Source organism: Crotalus tigris, unplaced genomic scaffold, assembly GCF_016545835.1.
Source record: "Crotalus tigris isolate CLP2741 ecotype Arizona unplaced genomic scaffold, ASM1654583v1 scf7180000020588.15403103151:6194809, whole genome shotgun sequence".
Lineage (NCBI taxonomy): Eukaryota > Metazoa > Chordata > Lepidosauria > Squamata > Viperidae > Crotalus > Crotalus tigris.
Genome location: NW_024098092.1, coordinates 3,155,154 through 3,179,408, shown reverse-complemented (window position 1 = coordinate 3,179,408; position 24,255 = coordinate 3,155,154). Strand labels below are relative to the sequence as shown.

Here is a 24,255-nt window from a genome sequence, read left to right as displayed (position 1 = left end):
TTATGACTCTGGGGGGGGGGGGAGAGAGAGAGAGAGAGAGAGAGAGAGATTTAAAAAAAAAAAAAAGGAAAGGAAAGGAAAAGAGAGGGACAGAAATTAACTTGCAGAGATTTCGCAACCCGGAGGGGAGGGGAGAAATATGTATATGTTTCAAAGCTGGGGAGGGTGGCTGTCCCAGTCAAGGCCAGGCTAGGATAAAAGCACCGGCTAGCTCTCCAGCTGCAAGACATCAGAATATGCCGGAGTCCAGACGCAGGCTTGGCCTCCTCGCCAATGTCAAGGCGTTGGGTTTCAGGTAGCCGCTGCCCATCCGATCCGGAGACCGACTTGCTATGAGTCCCCCAGTTGCATTGCTTCGGATTCTCTGCCTGCTCGGTGGCGTCCTGGCCCAAAGTCCTTCAAGAGGTGAGCAGCTCCAGAGGATACAGGGTTTCGGATTCGGATGTTGGAGATTGGGTTTTGGATTTCGGATCTTGCCGAGAGGGAGGACTGCAATTTGAGTACGGCTGGGAAAGAGCACCTCTCCCCACAATTAGGCAGACAGGTCACGGAGTAACTTTTCTGAAGGTCCAGCTGCCTGGGGGGATGATGGGAGGCTACAATCCTGGGAAGATGGGGCTTGGAGTTTGGATTTTAAAGAGGAGGTCTTGCGGATGCCAGAGCTGGCCAGTCTGGGTGGCTGGGAAGGCAGTGGGACTTTAAGAAGCTAGCTGGGTCGAGGGTTGCCCTGACTAAAGCTTTAGGAAAGGAAGGTGGAGGTTTTGCCCTCCCTTTGAAAATCACTTTGCTCCTTCTTAGCGGTGCCCGGATTCAGGGGAGGAACAAATGCAAGCCGCAAAACTGGAGATTTTTTTTTTTTAATCCATGTACGGGCAGTTCAGCCGGGCGAGGTCTCTGCCCCGAGGTTGAAATCCCCACGAAGGGCTGGGAAGAGGCGGTAGGGCTCTTTATTCTATACTTTCTCCTTTGGATGGATTTTGTCTGAAGGGGGCTGGCGAGAGGTTAAGGGAAGCAAGGGAGAACTCGGTTTGGAGAAGACCAGGGAGAGCTTTAGTTTGGCTAGGAAAGGGCACCTCTTCCCCAGAATTATGCAGAGAGGTGGCGGAGCCATTTTTCCCGAGGCCCGGCTGTCTGGGGATGATGGGAGGCTACAATCCAAGGCGGCTAAATAGCATCTGACAGGGGAAACTGAACAGCACGGAGACTGACTGCGACTGCTTAAATGCAGATGTGGATCCATTCGTCCGTCTGTCCAAGCTAGTTTGGGGCCACTGTTGTTGACGGCTCTTGGAGATTTCAAGCAGAGATGGAACCTTCCCAGAGTGAAAGGAGATCCTATTTGTTTGGAAGCGGCTGGGAAAAACTTCAGTGTGCCTAGCAGTTGCCCTGTCACTGAGCCACATCAGGGACTTAATGAGACTGCTGCATCCATCTAAGCCAGTATTGTCTGCTCTGGCTAAAATCTCCTTCCAAGGCCTCTTGGCCTTCTTCGTTCTTTGATAAGGGAGCTGCTGGCCGTTGAATTTAGAGCTTCCTGCAGGCAAGGCAGAGGCTGTGCTGGAAAATTGGACAATATCCTGCTCTGTCGGCTTCCCAAAATCAAGGTTGAATAGGTGGTCACTCTGAAGGTGGTACTTTCTGGAGAATTCTCTGACGCAAAGCCAAAAGGTGTTAGTCCTCATGCAGCAGAGATCAACTTTGGCCAAATCTGCCTCTTAATCTATATGTCAAGGCTTATTCCAATTTTCCAAATAGCTTTTGTGCAAAATGAACCCTTCCTTCCTTCCTTCCTTCCTTCCTTCCTTCCTTCCTTCCTTCCTTCCTTCCTTCCTTCCTTCCTTCCTCTTTCTTTCTCCCTTTCCTTTCCTTTCCTTTCCTCTATCCATCTTTGCTTCAGGTGTTGCACCCATAGTGCATTTCTTACACCTCACTTCTCACAGGGTGATCATCAGTGTTGGCTGGGGAAGACAGATGTCTTGGTTGGTTGATGGAGGGGGTCAAAATGTTCCTTTTCTTGTTTACCCAGACAGGGAAGGTCCTAAGCCAACAAGACAGGGAACCTTGACTATAGCTGGGGAAGAACTTTGTGAGATAAAGAGCGATTTCGCAGTAGGTGTGTCTGTTAGGAATGGGGTGGATTTTCCTTCACTGGAGCAGCAAGAGAATACAGTGCCTAAATTTTACAGTCTCCTCCAACTGTCACATCTGGGCAAGGGGAAAAAGTGTTGAAATTCTTTCTCTGTTCCTTCTTCCAATGTCTTCTATATTACATTTTTCCTTGAGGATGGAGAGTGGAAGGGAAGAGAGAGAGAAATATTTATATCCAGAAGACGTCTGCCGGTTTGTTCAGTATCCTATGAGAAGGATGCTTAAAATTAACCTGGTTATATGCAGGAAAGCTGATTCCCAGTTTAAGCAACAGGAGTTTTATACAATTACCTCATCACTTTTTCTGCTGATACTCGAAACGTTCTGCCACACCTCTTTCCAAGGTATGTGACTCAGCCTTCTTTCTGAAGAAACAAGCATAGTCACCCTGGACATAACTGGGCAGTACCTGGGACAGGAAGAAATTCTTGTTTCATTGAATCAGAGACTAAACTTGGAAAAGCTCCAGAAGTGTTTGGTGTAAAATCAAAGGAAAAGAATGGATATCCCTACAGGCTTAAGAGCTCAAAGACACGATGAAAACGGCAAGAGAGATGGGAACAGAAGACGAAATAATGCAAAAGGCGGGTCCAAGTTCATGAAATCCATTCGGAACAGATTTCTGATGCAATCTAGCACGTATCCACGCTGAACTAACCAACCCAGCATGGCTTCAGAACTGCAGCCCTAGTTTTTAAAGCATTTTGTCCTATATAAGATGGTCTGCAACATGCTACGGATTAGCGGCATTGGCCCAATCGGTCTCAACGAATCCCCCCCCCAAATCTAACCTCTGCATTTGCACCAGGTTTTATAAGTAGTCCTTGACTCAGGGCCACAACTCGGCCCCCCAAATTTCTGTTGCTAAGTGAGGCAGTTATGAAGTGAGTTTCACCCATTTTATGACCTTTTCTTGCCACAGATCGTTGCAGTTCTTAAGTGAACCCGGCGTCCCCCATTGACTCTGCTTGTCAAAAGGTCACAAAAGGGGATCGCGTGACCTGGGGACACTGCGACCGTCATAAATACGAGTCAGTTGCCAAGCGTCTGAATTTTGATCACGTGACCACGAGGACGTCATAAGATGTGAAAAACAGTTACAAGTCACATTTTTCAGTGCCAACTTCAAACAGTCACTAAACAAAGTTGAGGGTTACCTTGCATCTTGTATCTAAGTTAGCCCCCAGATCAACTTTTTGGGTTGGTTCAGAGCTCACTGTATTGTGTGAATCCAGAAAACCGGCTCATTCAGCAACCAGGTTTAAGCGCCTTGTGTGAACGCAACCGTTGTTATCGACTCGATGGCTCGCCCAAAAAAGGAAATGCGGCCCACGCCCCAATCAACGACGAAAAAGCCACATGCAAAGAGGCACCACATAAATACAACACACAAAATAGCCCAAAGCACACATTCTGGTGAGGGGAAAAGTTCCCTGATGGACTGGATGATGGACTCCAGCGTGAATCCGAAATCTCGGAAGACCAAAGATTGAAAGGGAGTTAGTCCATACTTTGTAACTATGTGTACAAGAATGTTCTGAGAACTGGGGGGGGGGCACTCTTTCTCTGAGCTCTGTGACGCCAGTCCCAGATTTATTTTTGGTCCCCCCCCCCCGGGGAATTGGCACTTTTGAGAAACTGCAGCAACTGATGTATAAATAAGTTTTTCTGAATCCCAGCAGGTTAAGAGTGACTTGGCGCCCCAGTTCTGGCACCCAGACAGGGTTTCTCCCACTTTCTAAGTGCCTACACGCACTGCGTCACCGCTTGCCTTTGGCCACCCACTTGTAAGGCCAGCCTGATGGAAATGCAAAAGTCTTGCTGACCTAGCAGGATGTTTGCCTTCGGTTCTGTTTTGCTGGGGGGGAGTGGGGGGAAAGAGAACAGTTCCGAAAGGTCACATGGGGGGGTAGGAAGACGTAATGTTTTGCAGCTAAAGTCACACCCATCAGTATCTAAAAGGGGAGGACCATCAGTCGGAGGCGCCCAATTATTTTTCTGTTCCACTGTTGAATGATAGACTGTATCTAAATATAGCCTGGCGACTGATTCATATTTATGACGGTCACAGTGTCCTGGAGTCACGCCATCCGGTCACAGTGTCCTGGAGTCACGCCATCCCCTTTGGCCGTCTTCCGACAAGCCAAGTCAATGGGGAAGCTGGATTCACTTAACAACAGTGTTACTAACTTAACAACTGCTGCGATTCCCTTAACCACTGTGGCTAGAAAGGTCGTAAAATGGGGCAAAACTCACTTAAGAAAGGTCTCTCTCACTACCTGTATTTCCCACGCAACCTCCGAACCAAAAGCCATTCTGTCCTTTGGTGAATTTGTTTAATCTCTCTGTCTCGCAGGCTAAGGGCTCTGGGAATTAGCGTCCCACGCAGCTAGACTCTGCAACACAATCCAGAGTGATCCACATCTGGAAAAAAAGAAACGGGGGGAATGGGGATGGGAGTTTCTGGAAACCTGAGCAGAACTGCCAATGAAGCCTAGCAGTGGGTTTGCAGTGTCCTCTGCGCTCCAAAAATGAAAGCCAACTGGCTTCAGATGCCCTTTGGGGGAAAGAAAACTCGCTTCGCATCCTCTCTAGGTTACCAGGAATGTGACGGCTTAATTGCTGATCCTGCCATTGTATAACTCAAAGAGGCCGGAAAACCATAAGCTCCAAAGTTTAACGAATGTGTTTTTCATTCCCCCTTTCCCACAAACATCTCCAGATTTGGCCAATGTTTAACGACTTCTGGACAGACCTCTTCCAATTGGGGCAGGAAATTGATCCAGGTAAGGGATTCAAGTCCTTGCCTACGCAAGCCACGTCTCCACTGTAGACTAGAATCTCCTGCTCTGAACGAAAGCACAATTAACGCGGCCTGCACGCCGCCAGATGTAGCCAACCTCGATGGAGAGGAAGCATCCCTCGTCTCCTGGACTTAAATTTAGGCAGGGAGGGAGGGAGGAAAGGAAAGGAAAGGAAAGGAAAGGAAAGGAAGGAAGGAAGGAAGGAAGGAAGGAAGGAAGGAAGGAAGGAAGGAGAGAAAGAGAGGGAGAGGGAGGAAGGAAGAGGGAGGGAGGGAGAGAGAGAGAGAAAGAAAGAGAGAGAAAGAAATAAAGAAAGAAAGAAAGAAAGAAAGAAAGAAAGAAAGAAAGAAAGAAAGAAAGAAAGAAAGAAAGAAAGAAAGAAAGATTTCCTGGAAATTGTTAAAATGTCCTTAGCCAGGTGACATCACCCCATCTAGCATCCTGTTTTAATAAGAGCTTGCTGGAAATCCCCAGGAAAACATATGAACAGGATGTGAAGGTCTTCCGATTGGTCCCCTGGGCTATACTGTTTCGTGGTATACTCCCCCTGGACACGGAGGCTCCATAGTGTTATCTGAACTTTCAGTTAAGTCTTAGCTCTTCTGTTTTCCCCAAAACCATGGGATCCGCCAGGGGAGGGAAGGTCTAGAGAAGTCTGTGCAGTGAAGAGGACCGACTGGCTGCCACCTTCTGACCAGAACGTCGAAGTTGGTAGAAATCAAGAGGCAGAGCATGCCTGCAGCAGCTCCTCCACGGGAAGGACCCCAGCCTCGCCCTGGCACCCTTTACTTGTTGAGGAATCAAGGCAGGCAGGCGTGATGACAGAATTAGCTGGTCGGTTGACTTTGTGAAAAAGGCCAACACGGGAGGAGAGATGAGGCAGTCACCCACCCTTGCTTGGGAAGTAATGAGGGCCGAGCTTAGCCCTTCCCATTTTCTGCAGGAAGGATTCGAGGGATAAGAAAATGCCTCTGCCAGAGGGGAAAAAAAATTCCAGAGCTATTCCTTATTAGGACCTACACTGAGGAAGCCAAAGAATACTGCTAAACGGTCTCCTTTGTGAAGGAAAATAATAGGGCAATCAGACCGAGGGAGGGAATGGAAACCAACAGTTGCACAGACTTTTAGGCTGAGCCCCCTCAGTTAAAAACCCTGTTGGAATCACAACGGAGGCTGGGAATCATTGACAGACGTAATATAATAAGGTTTATTTTGCATTCCGCAGACCGCTCCCGTTGCTGGTCTATTTCTTCCTCCGTCGTCCATGATTAAGCACATGGCCAGAAGCACCATTAATTATTAAACAATATAGTTTAGTGCTTTCCTTTGATGCAATGCTCCGGAGAAGAAGCAGGTTCTGTTTATTTCTGGTGGCATCTTTGGTGCAAATTCCAGGGAAAATGCAGATCAGGGGTTTTTTTTAAGATGTAGGACACTTTGGATACCCCCCCTCCCAAAAAAAACAGTCACAGATTTACCATGACTTACAACCGTTTGGGTAATGATGCAACAGCACTGAAAAAATGATAGTTTTTCGCACTTATGACCGCTGCAGCATCCTGGTGGTCAGGTGATTAAAATTCAGATCCACCTTCACAGGGTTGGTTGCTGTGGAGATACAACAGGGAGAGGCAGGTTTACACATCTCTCCTTGAGTCGTTAGCAGGGAAATTCTCCAAACAGCTTGCCTAGGGGTTAAACTTCCTTCCATCCAAACAAACAATCCCAATGATGCGATGAAAAAAAAAACAGCCATCAGGTTGATTTTTCTCCCTCTCTGCCACATTAAGAAATGTAATTCCGCGGCAACGATTGCAGCAGCTTTGAAGCTAACTGGGTGGAAAAAAAAACAAAACACCACAGCTTTATCGCTGAAAGACCAATGAGGTGCATCAGCTCAAAAGTAATCAATGTAGCTGGCTCTAAATGAAGGGTAATTTAGTAAACGGGGATGATGGAACAGAGCATCCCTTTTTTTGTTGTTGTTTCGTTTTGCTTTTCACTTGTAAAATGTTTCCGCGGTCTCCCTGGCAAGGTGTGCTTTTTATTTATCCTTCCCCCTTTGCAGTTGCAAAACAAGACTTAAGCTCCAGTCCCACTGAGGTGGAAAGGTTTTCTTTATGGCTAACATTAGGCCAACCTTCTGTTTACGCAGCACAAGTCTTCTCCTCCTGTCTGTGCATTCTTTGAGGTGGGGGGGAGGCGTTTCATCTGAGTCTGTTGCTATGTAAGTATATCAAGAATAACTCTGCTGGCATCTCAACCCGCTTCTTGTTGTTGTTGGGGGATTAGGAATGTTCCCTTTTTTCCGCAAACAAGTCCATCTGTGAATTTCCAGAGGACTAAGATGCTGGGAAAACTCCTGAAGTCTAGGAAGCAATCCTAACAGATATATTGGGGGGGAGTGAGGGATTTCTCTCTCTCTCTCTCTCTCTCTCTCTCTCTCTCTCTCTCTCTTTCTCTCTCTCTATCTCCCTCCCCTCTCTTCTACCTGCCTTGCCTCCAATTCAAGAAGGGATCCAAAAACCACATCAGGCTAGCACTTCCTGATGGATGATGTTCTCAGCCCCACCTAGCACAATTCTTGCCTCCGGCAGGGTGTGAAAACATACCGGAAAGTTTGTTGGCAAACTTGACTCTGGTGCAAGGACCGGCGGTGGTGGGCTTTGACGGGTCTGGATTCCACCTCCCATCAGCCCCAGCTACAAGCGTTTGCCAGGGACGATGAGCACTGCAGTCATCTGGAGGCCCCCTGGGCTTACGTGACCCTTGAGAGAGGTTGCTTTTAAAGAACCACTGCGGTGTTTCTGTGGGAGATACAGATGGGAGCAGCCAATCGGTCCCAAATAAAGGCACAGGAGGAACGTCTTTTTCTCTGTTTTGACCGGCCGATGGTACACTGACTTGAGTGTTCAACTACAGCCGAGGGGAGCTAGTCCAGTTTGGATGCTGAGATGATAGGATTTATTTAGGGACCCTGACTTAAGTCTCTGTGAGGAATCCGTCAAGCTCTTTGTCCTGGTTCCGTCGGGAAAAATAGACTTTGTTTATGGGGGTGGCCCTTTTTGTCGCCGAGGAGTGTAAATCCATGCGTGAAGGAGCTTTCAGACAAAATAAAAGGGCATCGCCTTGTCAATTCGGCCAGCTTCTGGGGAAAGCACATTCAGCACCCTCTCCTTTTGTTCAATAGCAGCCCAAATCTCTCCCTTTGTTAGAAATCCACTCTGGAGGAAACTGTTTTTTAATGTGGAATAGGAAGAAGAAAATCTCTCTGGGGAGATTTAAGGATTGCCCTCAAGGGTGGCAGAGCCATCCTGAATTTCTTACCGGAGGGCCAAGGCTGTGCCGTCAGGGGGGAAAGGTGAATATAACTGGCAAAATTTGGCCTGGGCAGCCTAGCTGAGAGGAGGAGGGAAAAGGCTGCTGGAGCAGTGGAACATCTGATTTCCATCATGTGCGACTGGGAAGGTTTCCATTCTGCTTGTGGTGGCCATTTGTAAACCCCGCATGGATCTGAAGCATTCGGAGTCCAAACCAAGCGGGGTTTCTCTGCTCTCCAAAACCCAGACTAGCCTTTTGGGAGCCCAGAGTGTAAGAGGGCCAACTCCCAGCTGGCCAAAAGGGAGATCCCATCCCATCTGGGATGAATTTTGCCATTTGGGGCTGCCAGAGATCCGGGTCTGCATCGACGGAAGCAAACGGATTAACTGGCTTGTTTGTTTCAGCATCCCGAGCGCCCCCAGAGTAGCTGACGCACTAACTGCCACAAGAAGACTCTGCCAGTGGCAAGTTTTAGAACAAACAAAAAAAAAGACCTGGCAGAGAAGGGAAAGGGGACCAAGGGGGGAAAGGAAAAGCAGAGAATGCAGTACATGGATGGGAAGACTCCAAAGCAGCGGTTCTCAACCTGTGGGTCGGGACCCCATTTGGGGTCGAACGACCATTTCACGGGGGTCACCAAACAACGCAGTCCGCCATTTCTCCCCCCCTTTTCCTTAGCTGTGCTACTCCCTTTTCTTCTATTGGCTTTGGAAAGCCAATAGAAGAGACTCTCTTGAATAGAGTCTAATTCTATTGGCTTTCCAAAGCCAGTAGGAATGGTCCAGGCTGTCTCTGCCCTGCTGAGCCCACTAAAAGTCCCATTCTGCAAACGGGGCTGCACCGGTTGAGTAGTCCTCGACTTACGACCGGTGGAGTAGTCCTCGACTTACGACCGGTTGGGGGGGTCGCGGCATTAAAAAGGTTGAGAATCACTGCTCCAAAGGAACAACTCAGGTTGTAGGCCAGACTGGAAAGTGAAACGAAACAAAAAAATGGAATTAAAATCTCAGAGCCTGGCAAAAGTCACTAGGAAGACACCGGGAAGTAAAGCGTTTACCGGTGGTAAAACGCCCGGTTTTGGGTTATCTTAGAGGGGGTTTACCCTGTAGAAATGAGCGATTTTAGGGTCCCCAGCTGATTCTGACTTATGTCTTGAACTTACGAAGGCCTCTTCCCTCCTGACACTCCCGGATCCTTTTCCAGTGTGTTTTCCAGGTCTTCAACCCACCCTTCCTGACCTAGAGGGGGACCTGCTTTTCCTGTTGGACAGCTCCGGCAGCGTCTCCTACTACGAATTCTCCAGGATCAAAGAGTTCCTTGCTGAACTGCTTCTCCCGTTTACCTTTGGCCCTGACAATGTCCAGACTGGCATTGTCCACATCAGCACCACGCCCATCCTGGAGTTCCCCTTTGACCGGCATTTCTCCACCCAGGCCATCCAGCAGGCTATCCGCAACATCCAGCAGGTGATGGGGGACACCAATACCGGCAAAAGCATCACCTTTGCCAAGGAGAAGCTCTTCACCGCGGAAGCGGGGGCCCGTCCTGACGTCCCCAAAGTGCTGGTGTGGGTGACCGATGGCTTCTCCAAGGACGACGTGGCCCAGCCGATGCAGCTTCTGAAAGACCTGGGGGTCGCCGTCTTCATTGTCAGCACGGGCAGGGGGAACTACGTGGAGCTCTCGGCTGCTGCCAGCCCTCCCCCGGAGAAGCATCTCCACTTTGTCGACGTGGATGACTTAGCCCTCATCACCAAGGAGCTGCAGGACTCCATTGCAGGTATTGGGAGGGAATGTCGTCTCCTGCTGACCGAGGGAAGTTTAAACGGGAGTGCGGAATGTTATTATTACTGGTTGCATCGGCCATCATTAAAACCGATGGTTTATAGAAGGACAGACTTAGAAGGGGCCTTGGGGGTATCATTCTGGACCAATGGCTGTCCAGGCTCTTCTTGAAAACCTCCCGTGATGGAGCACCCACAATTTCTGAAGCAGTGGTTCTCAACCTGCGGGTCAGGACCCCATTTGGGGTCGAACGACCATTTCACGGGGGTCACCAAACAACGCAGTCCGCCATTTCCCCCCCCCTTTTCCTTGGCTGTGCTACTCCCTTTTATTCTATTGGCTTTTGAAAGCCAATAGAATAGACTCTCTTGAATAGAGTCTAATTCTACTGGCTTTCAAAAGCCAATAGGAATTGTCCAGGCTGTCTCTGCCCTGCTGAGCCCGCCAAAAGTCCCCTTCTGCAAACGTTGCTGCACCAGTTGAGTAGTCCTCGACTTACAACCGGTGAAGTAGTCCTCGACTTACAACTGGTTGGGGGGTCACGGCATTAAAAAGGTTGAGAACCACTGTTCTGAAGGCAAGCCGTTCCATTAGTTTATTGTTTTCACCGTCAGGAAATTTCTCCTCCGTTCTAGCTCGTTTCTCTCCTGGGTTAGTTTCCATCCATTGCTTCTTGTCCTGCCTTCTTCTGGTGCTTTGGAGACTAGGTTGACCCCTCCTTCTTTGTAGCAGCCCCTTAGATGTTGGAACGCCACTATTATGCCATCTCTAGTCTTTCTTTTCATTAAGCTAGACTTTCACTTGGCTGTTCCACGCGTCAAAAGCTTCTGTCCACCTCAGGGCCATCCAATATCCCTTTGGTCAGTGTCTCGTATTCAGGTGGACTGCAATCAGCCCAGTGAAGAGGCATGAACAGACCCTTTCTCTGTGTAGTTGATACAGCCATCTTTAAAAACAACAACCCACAACTATAGTTCTCATCGCATCGGGGAAGAAGCCCTCAGGGAGGTTCCTGCCCAACCCTCAGCCAACTTGGATCTGACACAGCCAAGCACTCTCCTTTTCTGTCCCCGGGCTGTGGTTTTCCCAACTCCGGCTAGTTCCCGTGTGTACATTTTGAAGGACACAAAGCGATGGAAGACTGGAATGCGGGCTCCAGGGCTGGAAGACTTGGCAGCTTGGGAAGAGGCCCAGAAATGGCACTGTAGTATCACATCATATGAGATCTTATCAAAGGCTCCCTTTGTGGGAGCACAGAAGGGCATTGTTTCTCAGAGGGGCCTGTCTTTCTCTTGAATTCCTCAGATCTGCCAATGGCGTGCGGGCAGCTTTTTGAGGAACTGAAGAGACATAGCTGCCTGCCCATCCCCCTTGGAATGCAGCCTCTCATTGGGTAGGCTAGTAGCACTAGTGCGGAGGGACCATAACCAGCTCTCCAGAGGAAGAGGGGTGGGGCGGGGTGGGGCTTATTCTTCTATGAGCCACATGCAGCTTGTCTCCAAAGAGATGCTTTGCACATTTAGGCTAAAGCTTAGTGGCAATGCTGTTGATAGGTTTGGCATCTCTAAAAGTCACTCCTGGTCTTTCGTAGCATCTCCCACCGGAGTTCATCCCGCACACCGAATTAGGCTACACCTACTGAGCTGTGACCCACTGCAGTCTGTTTCTCGGAAATGGGAGCCACACCTGGCATTTTGAAACTTTAAACTGTGCAGACCTGCATTCAGCAGCCAGACCTGAATAGACATGAGCCCAGGCGGCTTGTTTGGGTGGGAAACCTACAAATCCAGGGCCTGCGGGATGCGGTTAGAATATTCTGGGCTAGGCGAAGCTTCATCCAAAGCAAATACAGGTTACTCACATTCATGAAACCCGAGGCTGTAATTTTGTATTCAAGGCACAGGCCTCCCAGCTCACCAAACTGGCTTTGTGGTTTGGACTTCAGTGGCCACAGCTCATTGGCACTAACTTGCTGGAGTTAGCTGCCAAAGATAACCAAAAGCAACAGTTCATTGGCAAGAGAGCGTTTTTCTTTCCTTCTGTGGATGAAAAACCATTAATTTTGTGGTGTTTCTGTCAGTCCAGAGGATCACTGCATAGCAATCCAGAAAGGCACATGTGATAGTAAACCAATAATAAGCTCTTTCAAGTTCCACAAGATACTTTTGTTTATCCTTCCTTCCTTCCTTCCTTCCTTCCTTCCTTCCTTCCTTCCTTCCTTCCTTCCTTCCTGCATTATATAAATCTACATATGTAATATGGGACTTACACATTTAACGCAGTGTAAGTGTCTCCTTGGAGATCTAATTTGAGACTTAGAGACATTTCAATCCAGTAGATGATGGTAAGACTCTCTAGCATTTTGTTTAATGCTTATATTTTTTGGGCTCAGGGCGAACTTAGAAAAATCTCCCATCCTTGCAGTTTGCTGTCTTTGCTGCCATCTGCTGGCGAGATCGGAGATACACACCTGCTTTCTAAAAGCATCTTTCCACATTTCATATAATGCAAATTACACTCCAGCCCTTCCCCATTTGTTCCTTTTTTTTACACCAAGTTCCCAAAGGGTGGAAACTGGAGTTAGCTCCGTTGGTTTGCACACAAGAGACAGGCTCTCTCTAGAAGGTACAGCTCCCTCAGATCTCAGAAGCGCCAAACAGAAGGAAGCACGAGTAGACACCCAAGAGTGGATAAGCAGCAGAAAGGGAGGTTAAAAAATATTGCAGGGGGGGAACCAACATTACCCACTAGACCTGAATATAAAATCATACAGGTAACATAATCCTACCCACTTTTTTGCATTATCTTCTACACCACAGACTTGTACACAAGGCACGGTAGATCTAATTCAGGCTAGCGTGTATGAAAACTTATTATATGTGATCTAGCATAAGCATTATAAACTCTTAGATTTGGTCTACCAAAAAACATTATATAATTATGGGTTTGCACCTTCAATCACCTCTCCACCAAAGGGCCTGACTTCATATAACTAAGCCCCAGATTAAAAAAAGAACTCGCGTTAAAACTAAGTTTTGTTGTTGTTGTTGTTGTTAATTGCGAAGTCATGTCTGACCCATCGCGACCTCATGGACAACGTTCCTCCAGGTCTTCCTGTCCTCTACCATCTTCTGGAGTCCATTGAAGTTCACACCTACTGCTTCAGGGACTCCATCCAGCCACCTCATTCTCTGTCGTCCCATTCTTCTCTTGCCCTCAATCTTTCCCAGCATTAGGCCCTTCTCCAGTGAGTCCTTCCTTCTCATTAGGTGGCCAAAGTACTTGAGTTTCCACTTCAGAATCTGGCCTTCTAAAGAGCAGTCGGGGTTGATCTCTTCTAGGACTGACCGGTCTGAACGCCTTGCAGTCCAAGGGACTCGCAGGAGTCTTCTCCAGCCCCAAAGTTCAAAGGCCTCCATTCTTTGGCGCTCAGCCTTTCTTATGGTCCAACTTTCACAGCCGTGCATTGCAACTGGGAAAACCATGGCCTGGACTATACGCACTTTTGTGGGCAGGGTGATGTCTCTGCTTTTTAGTATGCTGTCTAGATTTAGTAACTTCTAATAAGAGAGGAACTAAAGCGACATCCATCTAAGCTTCGGGATCTCCCAACCTTGGCCATTTTAAGACTGGTGGACTTCAACTCCCAGAATGTCCCACGCTGACTGGGGAATTCTGGCAGTTGAAGTCCACCAGTCTTAAAGTTGCCAAGGTTGGGGACCCCCCTAATCTAAGCTAACCCTGTGGCAGGTAGACAACCAAATCTTTCTTCTCTTCCCTTCCAGTTGCCATCCAAGCCAAGTGCCTGAGAGCCACAGATATCTCCTCAAGCAGCTTCCGCCTCACGTGGCCCCAGCTCCTGACACGGGACACCGGCTACTACATTTTGGAGTATGCCCCGAGTGGCCAACCCCGGCGGAAGGTGACCAGACAACTCCCTGGTGACCACACCAGCATTGTGGTGACACAGCTAGACTCAGAAACCACCTATGAGGTTGCTCTCATCCCAGAATCCAACGAGAAATACATCCCACCACAAACCACCAGGGTCACCACGCTGGAAGGTAAAAAGGACCCCATTGGGGGTTAATTTTTAAGAATATACATCTGACAAGCAAGGTCAATGGGGAAGACGGGTTCACTTAACAAGCGTGCCAATAACTTAACAAGTGCAGCGATTCACTTAACAGCTGTGGCATGAAAGGTCATAAAATGGGACAAATGTCACTTAACAAGCGTCTCGCTTAGCAAGAGAAATTTTGGGGTCAACTGCGGTCGTATGTCAAAGGCTACTTGCACATTTATAACTGCTGTCAAAAAGATCAGAAGGCCATGTCCTCATTTTTCTCTCTTAGTTCTTCATTCTTCGGTCTTCTTTCCTTTGTTTCTTTCCTCACATTTGTGCTGCTTTTCTCTCCTTAAACATTTCTGCAGTAAAAATTGTGTATAAAAAAAAAAATACGGGAAACTTCGATCCGGTCAGGCTCTCTTCCTTATTGCGTTGCTTCTCTCCGCAGAGGTAGTCAGCCCAGCCCAGATTCTTATCTCAGAGTCCAAACCCCACAGCATCCGGGTCAGCTGGTCTCCCATCCTAGAGAGCGTGGCTGCCTATCAAGTCATGTATGGTCCCTTGAATGACAATTTAGTCCAGCTGCAAGAGGTGGACGGCAGGCTCAATAGCACCGTCCTGGAAAACCTTCTGGCCAACACCAGCTACCTAGTGACAGTGTCTGCCATTTACAAATCTGGCAAGGAGAAGGCTCTCTCCGCTAAAGCCTGCACACGGGAAGGTGAGTAGGAAAGGAGAAAGGAAGGACGGAGGAAGGGAGGGAAGAACAGCTGCAGAATAAGGCTGATGGATTGTCACCCTTTGGCTAGGATGCCAACATCCCTCGCCCGATGGTCTCCTGGGTTGCCTACTTGGCTGATCCCAGCACAAATTCTGATTCCCTCCCTCCCCCCCCCCCCGTTTCTGCCTCCATCGCTGGAGAAAGCCCACGCAGTCATCCTCATCCTTCTTTCTTCTTTCCTCCAATGGACAGAATACTCCAAAATAAAGCACCTCCACTTTAAAGATCTGAGCCCCAGCTCCGTAAAGGCCTCCTGGGATCCAGCAGAAGGAGACGTGTTGGGCTACCGCGTTCTGTGTCGGCGGCAAGCCGGCCCTTCGACCCTCCTCAGCGTCTCACCACAGATCCACAGCGTTTTGCTGTCAGATCTGATCCCCGGCAGCACCAACAAAGTGTGTGTGAAGCCTGTGTACAAAACCCAGCCTGGGAAAAAACTGTGTCGAGTGATCCATCGGCAGCCTGGTAAGAGGCGAGCAGGAAAGGAAATAATTTAGGGCTTTCTGTTGCCTACTGATTGGTCTTGCTATCTCAGTAGGTATCTCTAGGATGAAGGGAGGGTAAACAAAGTAGGCTAAAACATGAGAGTGGAAGGGTCCTCGCTGTTTTTTTTTTTTTAAATGCACAGCTGCTTGTACAATTTGAATCCTCACTGAATGAAAATTTCTTAAGAGATATTCTAACCGAATACAGTGGAGAGGAAGAAAAGACAACGGTTTGGAGGGCAGGACAATATTTTTGCAAGGTGCAAGGTGCCCGAACGAGGTCACCTGAGAAATTTAGGGGGTTTTTTTCCCCTAAGACATTTATGACTTCTCTTTCCAAGTCTCCAGTTGTGCGTGGCAGGTAGCCAAGCATTTCCAGTTTTAATCAGGAAGAACATGGCACAAGTTTTTTTTTTTAAAAAAAAAAAAATCCCACAGGAAATTCAGTGTAGCCCAGTGTCACTGATGGAGCAGATAAGGAATTCAGATAAGGGATTTGTAAGGGACGCGCTCCCCCTGGTGGCCGTCCCTGAAAACTTCCCTGTGAAATAGAAGTTTAATCCGAACGGGTACACAGCATAGGGAATTCTGCAGAAGCTATTTCCTGAGTTTCTTCTCACTTTATGTAGCTACTTGTCATCTTTTAAAACTTTTCTCCTGCTTCAGCGTATTCTGCAAATAAGAGACTTGCAAGGCAACCTGATTCGTCCATCTGACGAAGATTGATTCTTTGGTTCTTTCCGTTTTGCAGCTTCAGCCGCAGGTCGCTACAGGCACCGGCAGAGAGCGTGAGAGTTTGCGAACGAACTTTTTGTGGGTCAGAAGGCGAGGATGGCCTGGGACAAAGGTATCAAGACACCAGGATGAGGAAGATCACGGTCCCAAGGCTTTTCAACCTCCGGCTAACCCCCGTTCTCTTTTGCAACTGACTGGCCTACGAACGCCCCAATCTGGCTCAGTTAGGAACAAAACAGCTTCACGGGGATATTGGATCTTGCTAGAAAAAGGAGTCCTTGCTCACCGGGTTTTGTTTCCTTTCCTTGGAATTCCAGCTAAAGACTGGGAACCCTCTCCCGCTTCCTTTGCATTCTTATTTATTTGTGTTTTGTATTAAATGGGAGGGAGGAAGAACCTTGGTTCCTTTCTCACATGCAAGTGAGAACTTTCACCTTCTAATCCGCATTCTGAATTCTAAGAACGTCCTTCTGCTTCAAAAGCTATTGCATTTGATGGGGGGGGGGGGAAGTAATTAGAAGCACAAAGCAGATCCCAAATGATTCCTTGGTAGTGGCCCAAAATCTTAGTTGTTGAACACTGTTGCCATCTGAATTAATCACGTATAATAGAATTCCAAAGACTTCCTTGAGACTGAGAGCAAAACCCCTGGCCACCGGTATTTCCCGTTTTATTTATGCACCTTTGCTCTGTTCTTGGAAGGAAACAGTTAAAGGATGCAAAATTCTTCTTCGGGCTGAGTGTCACATTAACCCTTTTGAATAGTGGGCCAGGATCCAATAGGTGGATCAGAATAACGGATTTGGCAATGGCAGGATATAGTTATACATGACCGAATAAAATTGAGAGATACGGTTACTGAACCGTAAGCTAGCTGGCCAATGAACGTGCTTAATCCCGGTTCTACTTTGGGTGGCATCAGAAATTACATTTGTTTGGGGGGCATGCAATAATTTAAGGAAATAAAATGGAGCACCCCGCCATAGATACTAGGGAGTAGCAGAGACAGTTACCTCGTAAACAGAGATAAAGATAGATATCAAAGGATAGCTAAGACGCTCAGAGGGGTCACTTTGGGAACAAGGTAGCGTGTATTGTGCAAATGCAGTGATCATTACACGTGGCTGGATCCATCTGGGACTGCCTGAACTGAACTGTGACCGATGCAGAAGACGTACTGTACTTTTATGGAAATGTGAGAGAAATGGCTGGGCTGCCTCCAACCTGAGATCATCCAGCAAAATCAGATGTTCTGTTCCGAAGACACAACCTGAAGCACTTTTTCACAAAAAGTGTTGGGCACCGGAGACGTTGTTCCCAAGCTGTGTTGGCCCTTTGGGAAAAAAGTAGTTTGCAAGTTGACAATTGGACTTTGAGATCATCTCACCAGCTTATACGGCACTGCCAGCCAATTGGAGCTTGGGGCTTCTCGTTACACAGCAAACAAACTTGTTTGAAAAATAACAGTATTATCATGACCATCCTGGGAGGCGGACCCCAATAGATTTGGGGACCACCCAACTGGAGATGGTGGACCTAAGATACGCAAGCAAAAGTCTCTGCCACTAATCCCTGCATCTTAGACAACTAGCCCCTCAAGATGAAGTCCAGCTAGAATCCCGAAAAGCTTGTTTTTCCATGCATGTTTTGTTTTACGGTTTCATCATGTGAGCCTCCACCTGCATGAGAACTGAATTAGCCCAGTTAACTGAAGTTTCTCGGCCCGAAGTAGGTAACAGAAAAGCAGTGTTTTGTTTTGTTTTGTTTGTTTGTTTTTTAAAAAAAGACACAATTGTAATAATGCAAGTAACACTGTGGCTCGTTGCTATTTGTTTTAAACTCAAAAGCTTACGGTGGCTTCATTCCTGCTTCAGAATGTGTGCGATGGTCATAATCGTCTTGCGAGTCAGAAACCATTTCATATTCTCTGTAATTCTTTCATGTACGGTTTTACTAATACAGTAGCCATTGTCTCCCCAGCTTACTTCAGAAACATTGTTATGTATCCTTTGAAATAAGCTGAATTAAAAGAGAAAACAAAGAGCCAAGTAATTTGGAATATTTTTTTTTTTCTTTTGGATGCGGTCCCACCAAAGGCAATGCCGTGGCATTCACGGTTCATTTTTCAAGGTATGAGACTCGGGAACCTTGTGATCTGTCGACACGGGGATTTTTGGAGAGCAGAAACTGGGGAAAGAAAGAGAGATTTAATTTCCTACAGGGTACTTGAGGGCACTCAGATCCTGTGTCATGCCAGGAAAGATCAAGCCAGCAGAAGTATATAAACAGCCATGCAGTGGGAGTGGGGGGGGGGGCAGAGAAGCAGAAGTTTAAAAAGGAAGGGAAGAGATTTGTTAATTGGCTGATCAAGTCTGTAGTTTTAATTAGCTTGCTAGGAAATTGCCAGTGTAATGACGTCTGTACAGTGAACGCAGAAGACCAGTTAAAAATCTCCAAGTTTGAAAATAATAAAAAGAAGTATCATTCCACTGAGTGAGCTAGCAAAATCAGACAAATAGGAGAGCGTCTACCAACAAAATTGATTGGCAGAGAAAGATATCCATCCTTGGCCAGTGTGAATTTTCTTGTCAACCGGCAAATTGTTAAGTATGAAACTGGATAAAATGCAAATGTTTTGGAACGTATGTACTCAAGACTGCTATCCTATTAAGGTATAAAGGATTGATGGGATAAAAGATTCCATAAATGTGCAAAGAAGTTTGGGAAAGCTGGTCTGAATAGCTATTTTAAAGGAATCTTCGCTGTTAATGCAGGCTGCCTTTGTTTTTTCAGATCTGCCGTTTCACTCACAAATTCAGGGGATGGGCATTGATTAATCAATGAAGATAATTTGTCACAGAATAATTTTTGCTAGTAAAGAGATGGCTTTGGTTGCCCGGCTAGATTCATTCTATGTCAAAAGGTTTCTGCAGTTACTCACCAAGGACGATACGAAAATGCTTGTGGGCCAGCCATAAAAATAAATAAAGAAATACATACATCTAGAACCCCTCTGGCATGTCAGTAACAGGTTAAATATCTTCTCTTTGCAAATCTAAGAATTAAATAAACCTCAAAAAATGTTAAAAACTACCACTACATTGAAATAGGAAAGCACCCAGGCATAAAAGCATTCTATAAAAGATGGAAAATGTACATGCTTTTTTCTTCTAGTGTAATATTTATCTTTTTTTTTTTTTGAGCCAAAGAAGTATCGGTAATCAAGTTTTTTTTTTATTCAGAGTACCTTCCTAATCAAAAAGTTAAAACAAATGAGAGAAAATCCAAAGTGAATGTTCTTTGCTGAACTAGTTTGAGACTGCAGGCAATAATAATCAAATCATGTCTTGGAAAAGGCACGCACACACACATCAAATCTGCACACACCAAGCCAGAAAATAGCCCACAATGCCTTTGACACAGAGATGTCAGATGTTTTATGTAGTTCTCCCCAGTAAACCAGGGCATCTGGTCACCTTTTTCTCTAGCAAAGAATCTTTGCTCATTGTATTTCATTCCACTAAAGTGACCCTGTCCTGTGGCACTTCTCAAGGTTTAAATCACCTCTGAGTGATCAAGAACAAGGCACAAAAATGGCTGGGCTGGACACTTGGAATCACACCGCCATCCCTCCAAACAAGCCACTATCATTCACTGGGAACAGAACAAGGCCCTGTTTATCCTGACCTGCCTTTCTTCTATCTCCTTTGATGCCCTTTGGCGCTTTACCAGTAGGCCTTGAGGGAGGTGGAAGTGGGCTTCTGTTGCTGCTGGAACTCATTCGATGCTCTTGACAGGGCCTCCCTGTAACCACAGACAGACTGTATCTCTGGGCTGCTTCTCAGAAGTTCGTTGTTCTTGTGGGCTTCGTAGTGGAATTGAGAGTCCCTTATTTCGTACCTAAAACCACAAGGAAGGAAGGAGAAAGAGGCTTAATTCAGGCCACAGTGGGGTCTTGCTGACACTCTGCTTACAAATGAATATTGCCCACAGAATCCATATGTCCAAAATATCTCTCATGAATCCAGCAAATCTCACTAGATTTCCACATGGCCCTGCCGAATTTGCTCTCAGCCCCCAATCCAAAGAATCAACAGCTCCAGCCCAAGCCTTGGAGAGCGTGTCCTCACCACTTGGGTCTGGGGCCACGGGTTCGTTCCAATTCCTGCTGTCTCTTTACTTCCAACAGCCAGGCCTCTTCCACACGCAGGCGCTGGAGTCGGAGACGAGCCAGCTCTTTCTGGTACGGAGACATTTCAATCAGGTCTCTCCCCATCGTGCTTTCAGAAAGCGTCTGCAGGAATCTGAACCCCGAATAAAAAAAGCAGAGCTAAATGTCTCGCAGTTTCTCCAGGTCAACTGCTCTCTACGAAACGCTGCTCTACGCACAACTTTATTTTGTTGCTGGTGGGCTGCGAAGGACTATCGCATGAGAAACTACCGTCAGGCAGGAGACAATCTAGTAAAAGATTTTCTGGCCTAATTAAGTATTTCCTAGGACAAGCAATTCCAGTCTTTGTTGTTAAAACAGTCTGGGAACTGAGGTTTCAACACACTACTGCGCTCACGTGTTATTACTTATTTAAAAAGTATTAGCCGCCCAATTCCAGCAGACTCTGGATGGTATACAAAGCTAAAAGGAAACATAAAAACAGCGAGAAACATTAAATCAATTTATTTATTTATTTATGAGACTTATATACCGCTTTAAGCGCAAGCACTCTCTAAGCGGTGTACACCAGTAAGCAATGAATATATATATATATATATATATTTACATTGCCCCCAACAATCTGGGTCCTCATTTTATCTACCCCGGAAGGATGGAAGGCTGAGTCAACCTTGAGCCGGTGAGATTTGAACCGCTGACCTGCTGAACACAGTCAGCTAAAGTGGCCTGCAGTACTGCACTCTAACTGCTGCGCCACCTCGGCTCTTACAACCACAGGCAGCTGGCACTAAAATGCTAAAATATTGTAATCTACCCAGAGTTATCTTGTGGTAAAATGGGAGGTCAGTAAATTAAACAAACAAACAAACTCTAATCCAAAACCCACAAAACAAAATTGGGGGCGTTAAATAGTAAGAAACATTCATCCCAGGCTTATTCCCTCTCTTGAGCTCCTCAAAGTTGGTTGCTTTCTCAGATAATCTCTTGAGCTCAGCTGAGGCTCAACTTTTATTATCACTCCATCCCAGGAAACTGCTCCTTCAGGGTATGGTAACGAAGCCACCATATACTATGAAGCCAGATGTTCCTCACTAGTTCTCAATTCTGAGGCCTAGAGGCCACTTCTTACCGTTTGTTGATCTCCTCTGCCGTGGGTGAGGAGATGACCGGAGAAGCCAAACTGTAAGGACTCCAAGACTCCCTCGGTGTCCTCTGTCCAACTGCCTTAGTGGAAGTCCAGGATTTCGATGCTAATGTTCCTGGCCTGAAGAACCTCAACCGTGATGGTCTGCTTGATATGCTTTTCTTCCTGACTCCCCTGGCCTTCCCCAGCTGAGGCGGAGGCTGAGCACAGGCATTAGCCTTAGCCGAGGTGGGTCTCCAGACAGGCCTCGGAGACTGAGAGTGTGATCGGAGCCAGCGCGGGCGTTTGGCATCCGGAGAGAAGGAGCAGGAGCGGGTAACCTCAGAATGACTAAGTGAACGGCCTCTGCGGAACGTGAAAGAGGATCTTTCTGGCAAGCAAGCTCGGACTGGAATCGTGGGGGGCAGCAAAGACTTGACACCAATCACGTGAGGGGCCCCAAGTTTCAAAGGGACAGCAAGGTCTCCCAAGAGGAGAGAGTTCTGACTCACAGTCGCAGTGCCAAATAATCCTAAATTTTCATTCGGTAGGGATGAATTTAAGGTTGGAATAGCCCAACCCATCAAATTCAAGTGATTCCCTAATGGTCTCGCAAGATGCTTTGGTTTCAGTAAGCATTCAGTCTCAGTGGGTGGCCCTGATGGACGCCACTTGGAACTTAAGGGACCTGGGTCAGCCACATGTTCAAGAGCAGAAGTGTCATCTCGATCTGGATGGACAGTGAGACTGGAGGCTAAGCTGTCCACCTGAACCTTCAGTTTTCGTAAGCTTTCTTCCAAGTCTTCAATGGTGGAGATCCCTGTCACAGAGTGGGATGAGAGAAGAGAGGGGAAAAAAAATCCATGCAGTTAGAAGACCGAAAATATGAACTGGCCCACAATGAAGACTACCAAATTTCAATCAAAATGACAGCCAATTATTATTCTTTGTTGCCTCGCTTTTAAGGAGACACTGTGCTGATTTCTTATGCGTTTATATCATTCCCTCTTCTTTTCCAATACTGAGAAATAAATGTGGATCTGGAGGCAGCCAAAATGTCACCACTGACTGTTAGGAGGGAGAGAGAAACAGTTTTTTTTTGAGGACTTCAAGATTTTCAGGAATACTGGTAGTCCTTGACTTGTAGCCATTCAGTTAGTGACCGGTCGAAGTTACAATGGCACTGAAAAAAGGGACATATGACCACTTTTCACACCACCGTTGCAGCATCCCTACGGCAAAGTCAGTGGGAGAAACAAGCGTGTTAGTAACTTAACAGCTGCAGTGATTCACTTAACAACTGTGGCAAGAAAGGTCGTAAATGGGGCAAAATTCACTTACAAATGTTTCACTTAGCAATAGAAATTTTGGGCTCAATTGTGGTCATAGGCTGAGGACTACCTGTATAGTCCAAAGAAGATCAAAACAAGCAAAATGGTGGACACCATCTTGCTTGTTTTGAAACACTCCCCCACCTTACAGACCCCGTGGTCTTCGTGAGGCTGAGAGACACTCTGCATGCTCCCCGGAACTACGAGGCTTCGAACCTGGGTCCACTCAGCACTCTTACCATTTTCTTCCTCAAACAACAACGATTTTCTCTGCTCATCCCCAGGAAGAGCCGGGCGCCTCCCTAGGTTTAGAAAGTCAATGTTGTGGGTTGTGTTGGTTTTTTGGCTGTTGCCAAGGAGCTCCTTTGAGGCCTCTCTAGAAAAAGAAAGAACAAAATGACATCACTTTAACGTTGGCTGTTAAACTTAATCCAGAAACAACAACCGTCTCCATATATTTTTATGAATTATCCTATTCTGATATGTTTTTTTTTTTCCTTATCTTAGCTCACCCCAAAGACATAGCTGGGGCCCTTTCTTTTCTCTTTTTTTAAAAAATAAGCATTTTTATGCTTGTAGCAACCAAAGTAGGACCGAGAACAGCTTTTTTTTCCCTCTCACAAGGCTGAGAAAGGCCCCGAGTGCAAAAAAAATGCTCACGTGTCAATGAGTTAGGGCGGCCCTATAAAATGGTTTAATAAAGAAATAAAGAAAATCTGAGGCGCCCAGTTCCTCAGTATACAACAACTTTGTGAACGACCCAAGTATTTATACGGAAGTGGCTGAGAAATGTATAAGTAAAATAAAACAATTGCTTTCAAATAACACCCTCTCTTTCTAGGGCTAGGACTGCAACCTCCATCATTCCCAGCCAGCATGGGCACGGAGATAGGTGGGTGGGTGGGTGGCTGGAGGGAATGGGGCTGGGAATCCAACCTCTCTCTCTGTCAGGGGTCCATACTCCCCCGCCTTCAAGGCCTTCCGGACCGGAGGGACTGCAATTCCCATCGTCCCCAGCCAACAACCCCCAAGCAGGGAATCCCCTCAGAAACCTCCACGGTGGTCCTCTCCCTCATTTCCTTCAAAAGTCCAATTACCTGAGGGAGGCTCCGCGGCCTCGCACTCGCAAAGCGGCCGCCTCCGCCATGCGCGGCCTACCTGAGGCATCGCCTCAGGCTCCCTTAGCGACGGCCTCAACATCCCCGTTGCTAGGGTGAAAGGGCCGCCTCCTGGACGACTGCGCTTGACTAAGATTGGCCCTTTTCGCACGCCGTCCCTCGCCGTGCTTTTTTTTTTTCTTTCTTTCTTTTTTTTTTTCTATCCCCATCGACCCGGAGTTCCCGCCTCTTTTTTTTTTGTTTCGCAATCGCTAACCTCTTCACGCACGTGACTGAGGTGGGGCCGGGAAGAAGGAGGTTATTTGCGCGCTCTGCCCTCTCTGACAGCGCGACTCTATGGCTTCCGCTGAGCTGTCCGCCAATGAGCAGCGGCGGAGAACGGAAGAGG

The 24,255-nt window shown here is 47.1% G+C and overlaps 2 protein-coding genes across 5 annotated transcripts; one reads left to right on the top strand and one right to left on the bottom strand.

Annotated features, from left to right (window-relative positions):
* The first annotated feature begins 74 nt into the window (after positions 1 to 74).
* Positions 75 to 18,172, top strand: VWA1 (von Willebrand factor A domain containing 1). Of its 2 annotated transcripts, none has more exons than XM_039367247.1 (6): positions 75 to 405; positions 9,477 to 10,052; positions 13,843 to 14,121; positions 14,575 to 14,847; positions 15,100 to 15,369; positions 16,141 to 18,172. In XM_039367247.1, exons 1-6 carry the CDS (start codon positions 333 to 335, stop codon positions 16,179 to 16,181), a joined length of 1,512 nt encoding a protein of 503 aa, XP_039223181.1. In that variant the 5' UTR covers positions 75 to 332; the 3' UTR covers positions 16,182 to 18,172. The 2 variants fall into 2 exon arrangements, with proteins under 2 accessions (XP_039223181.1, XP_039223183.1); XM_039367249.1 differs by lacking the exon at positions 75 to 405 and adding an exon at positions 5,255 to 7,179.
* A 1-nt stretch (position 18,173) lies between these two features.
* LOC120318993 lies at positions 18,174 to 24,097 on the bottom strand. 3 transcript variants are annotated; one of them, XM_039367250.1, is made up of 6 exons: positions 23,847 to 24,092; positions 22,989 to 23,125; positions 21,425 to 22,238; positions 20,255 to 20,428; positions 19,854 to 20,024; positions 18,174 to 18,311 (listed from the first exon to the last, which is right to left on the bottom strand). In XM_039367250.1, the coding sequence occupies exons 1-6, from the start codon at positions 23,894 to 23,896 to the stop codon at positions 18,236 to 18,238; spliced, it is 1,422 nt and encodes a 473-aa protein (XP_039223184.1). In that variant the 5' UTR covers positions 23,897 to 24,092; the 3' UTR covers positions 18,174 to 18,235. The 3 variants fall into 3 exon arrangements, with proteins under 3 accessions (XP_039223184.1, XP_039223185.1, XP_039223186.1); XM_039367251.1 differs by having other exon boundaries at positions 19,812 to 20,024; positions 23,847 to 24,091; XM_039367252.1 differs by lacking the exon at positions 20,255 to 20,428 and having other exon boundaries at positions 23,847 to 24,097.
* Between the last annotated feature and the right edge of the window lie 158 nt (positions 24,098 to 24,255).

Bases quoted from the DNA above. Each gene is read 5' to 3' on its own strand.
- VWA1 (XM_039367247.1), top strand. From the start codon at position 333: ATGAGTCCCCCAGTTGCATTGCTTCGGATTCTCTGCCTGCTCGGTGGC. The intron at 14,848-15,099 runs GTGAGTAGGAAA...TCCAATGGACAG, and splicing joins TAAAGCCTGCACACGGGAAG to AATACTCCAAAATAAAGCAC. The intron at 15,370-16,140 runs GTAAGAGGCGAG...TCCGTTTTGCAG, and splicing joins AGTGATCCATCGGCAGCCTG to CTTCAGCCGCAGGTCGCTAC.
- LOC120318993 (XM_039367250.1), bottom strand. From the start codon at position 23,896: ATGGCGGAGGCGGCCGCTTTGCGAGTGCGAGGCCGCGGAGCCTCCCTC. The intron at 22,239-22,988 runs GTAAGAGTGCTG...ACTCTGTGACAG, and splicing joins GTTGTTTGAGGAAGAAAATG to GGATCTCCACCATTGAAGAC. The intron at 20,025-20,254 runs GTGAGGACACGC...TTGTGGTTTTAG, and splicing joins CGTGGCCCCAGACCCAAGTG to GTACGAAATAAGGGACTCTC.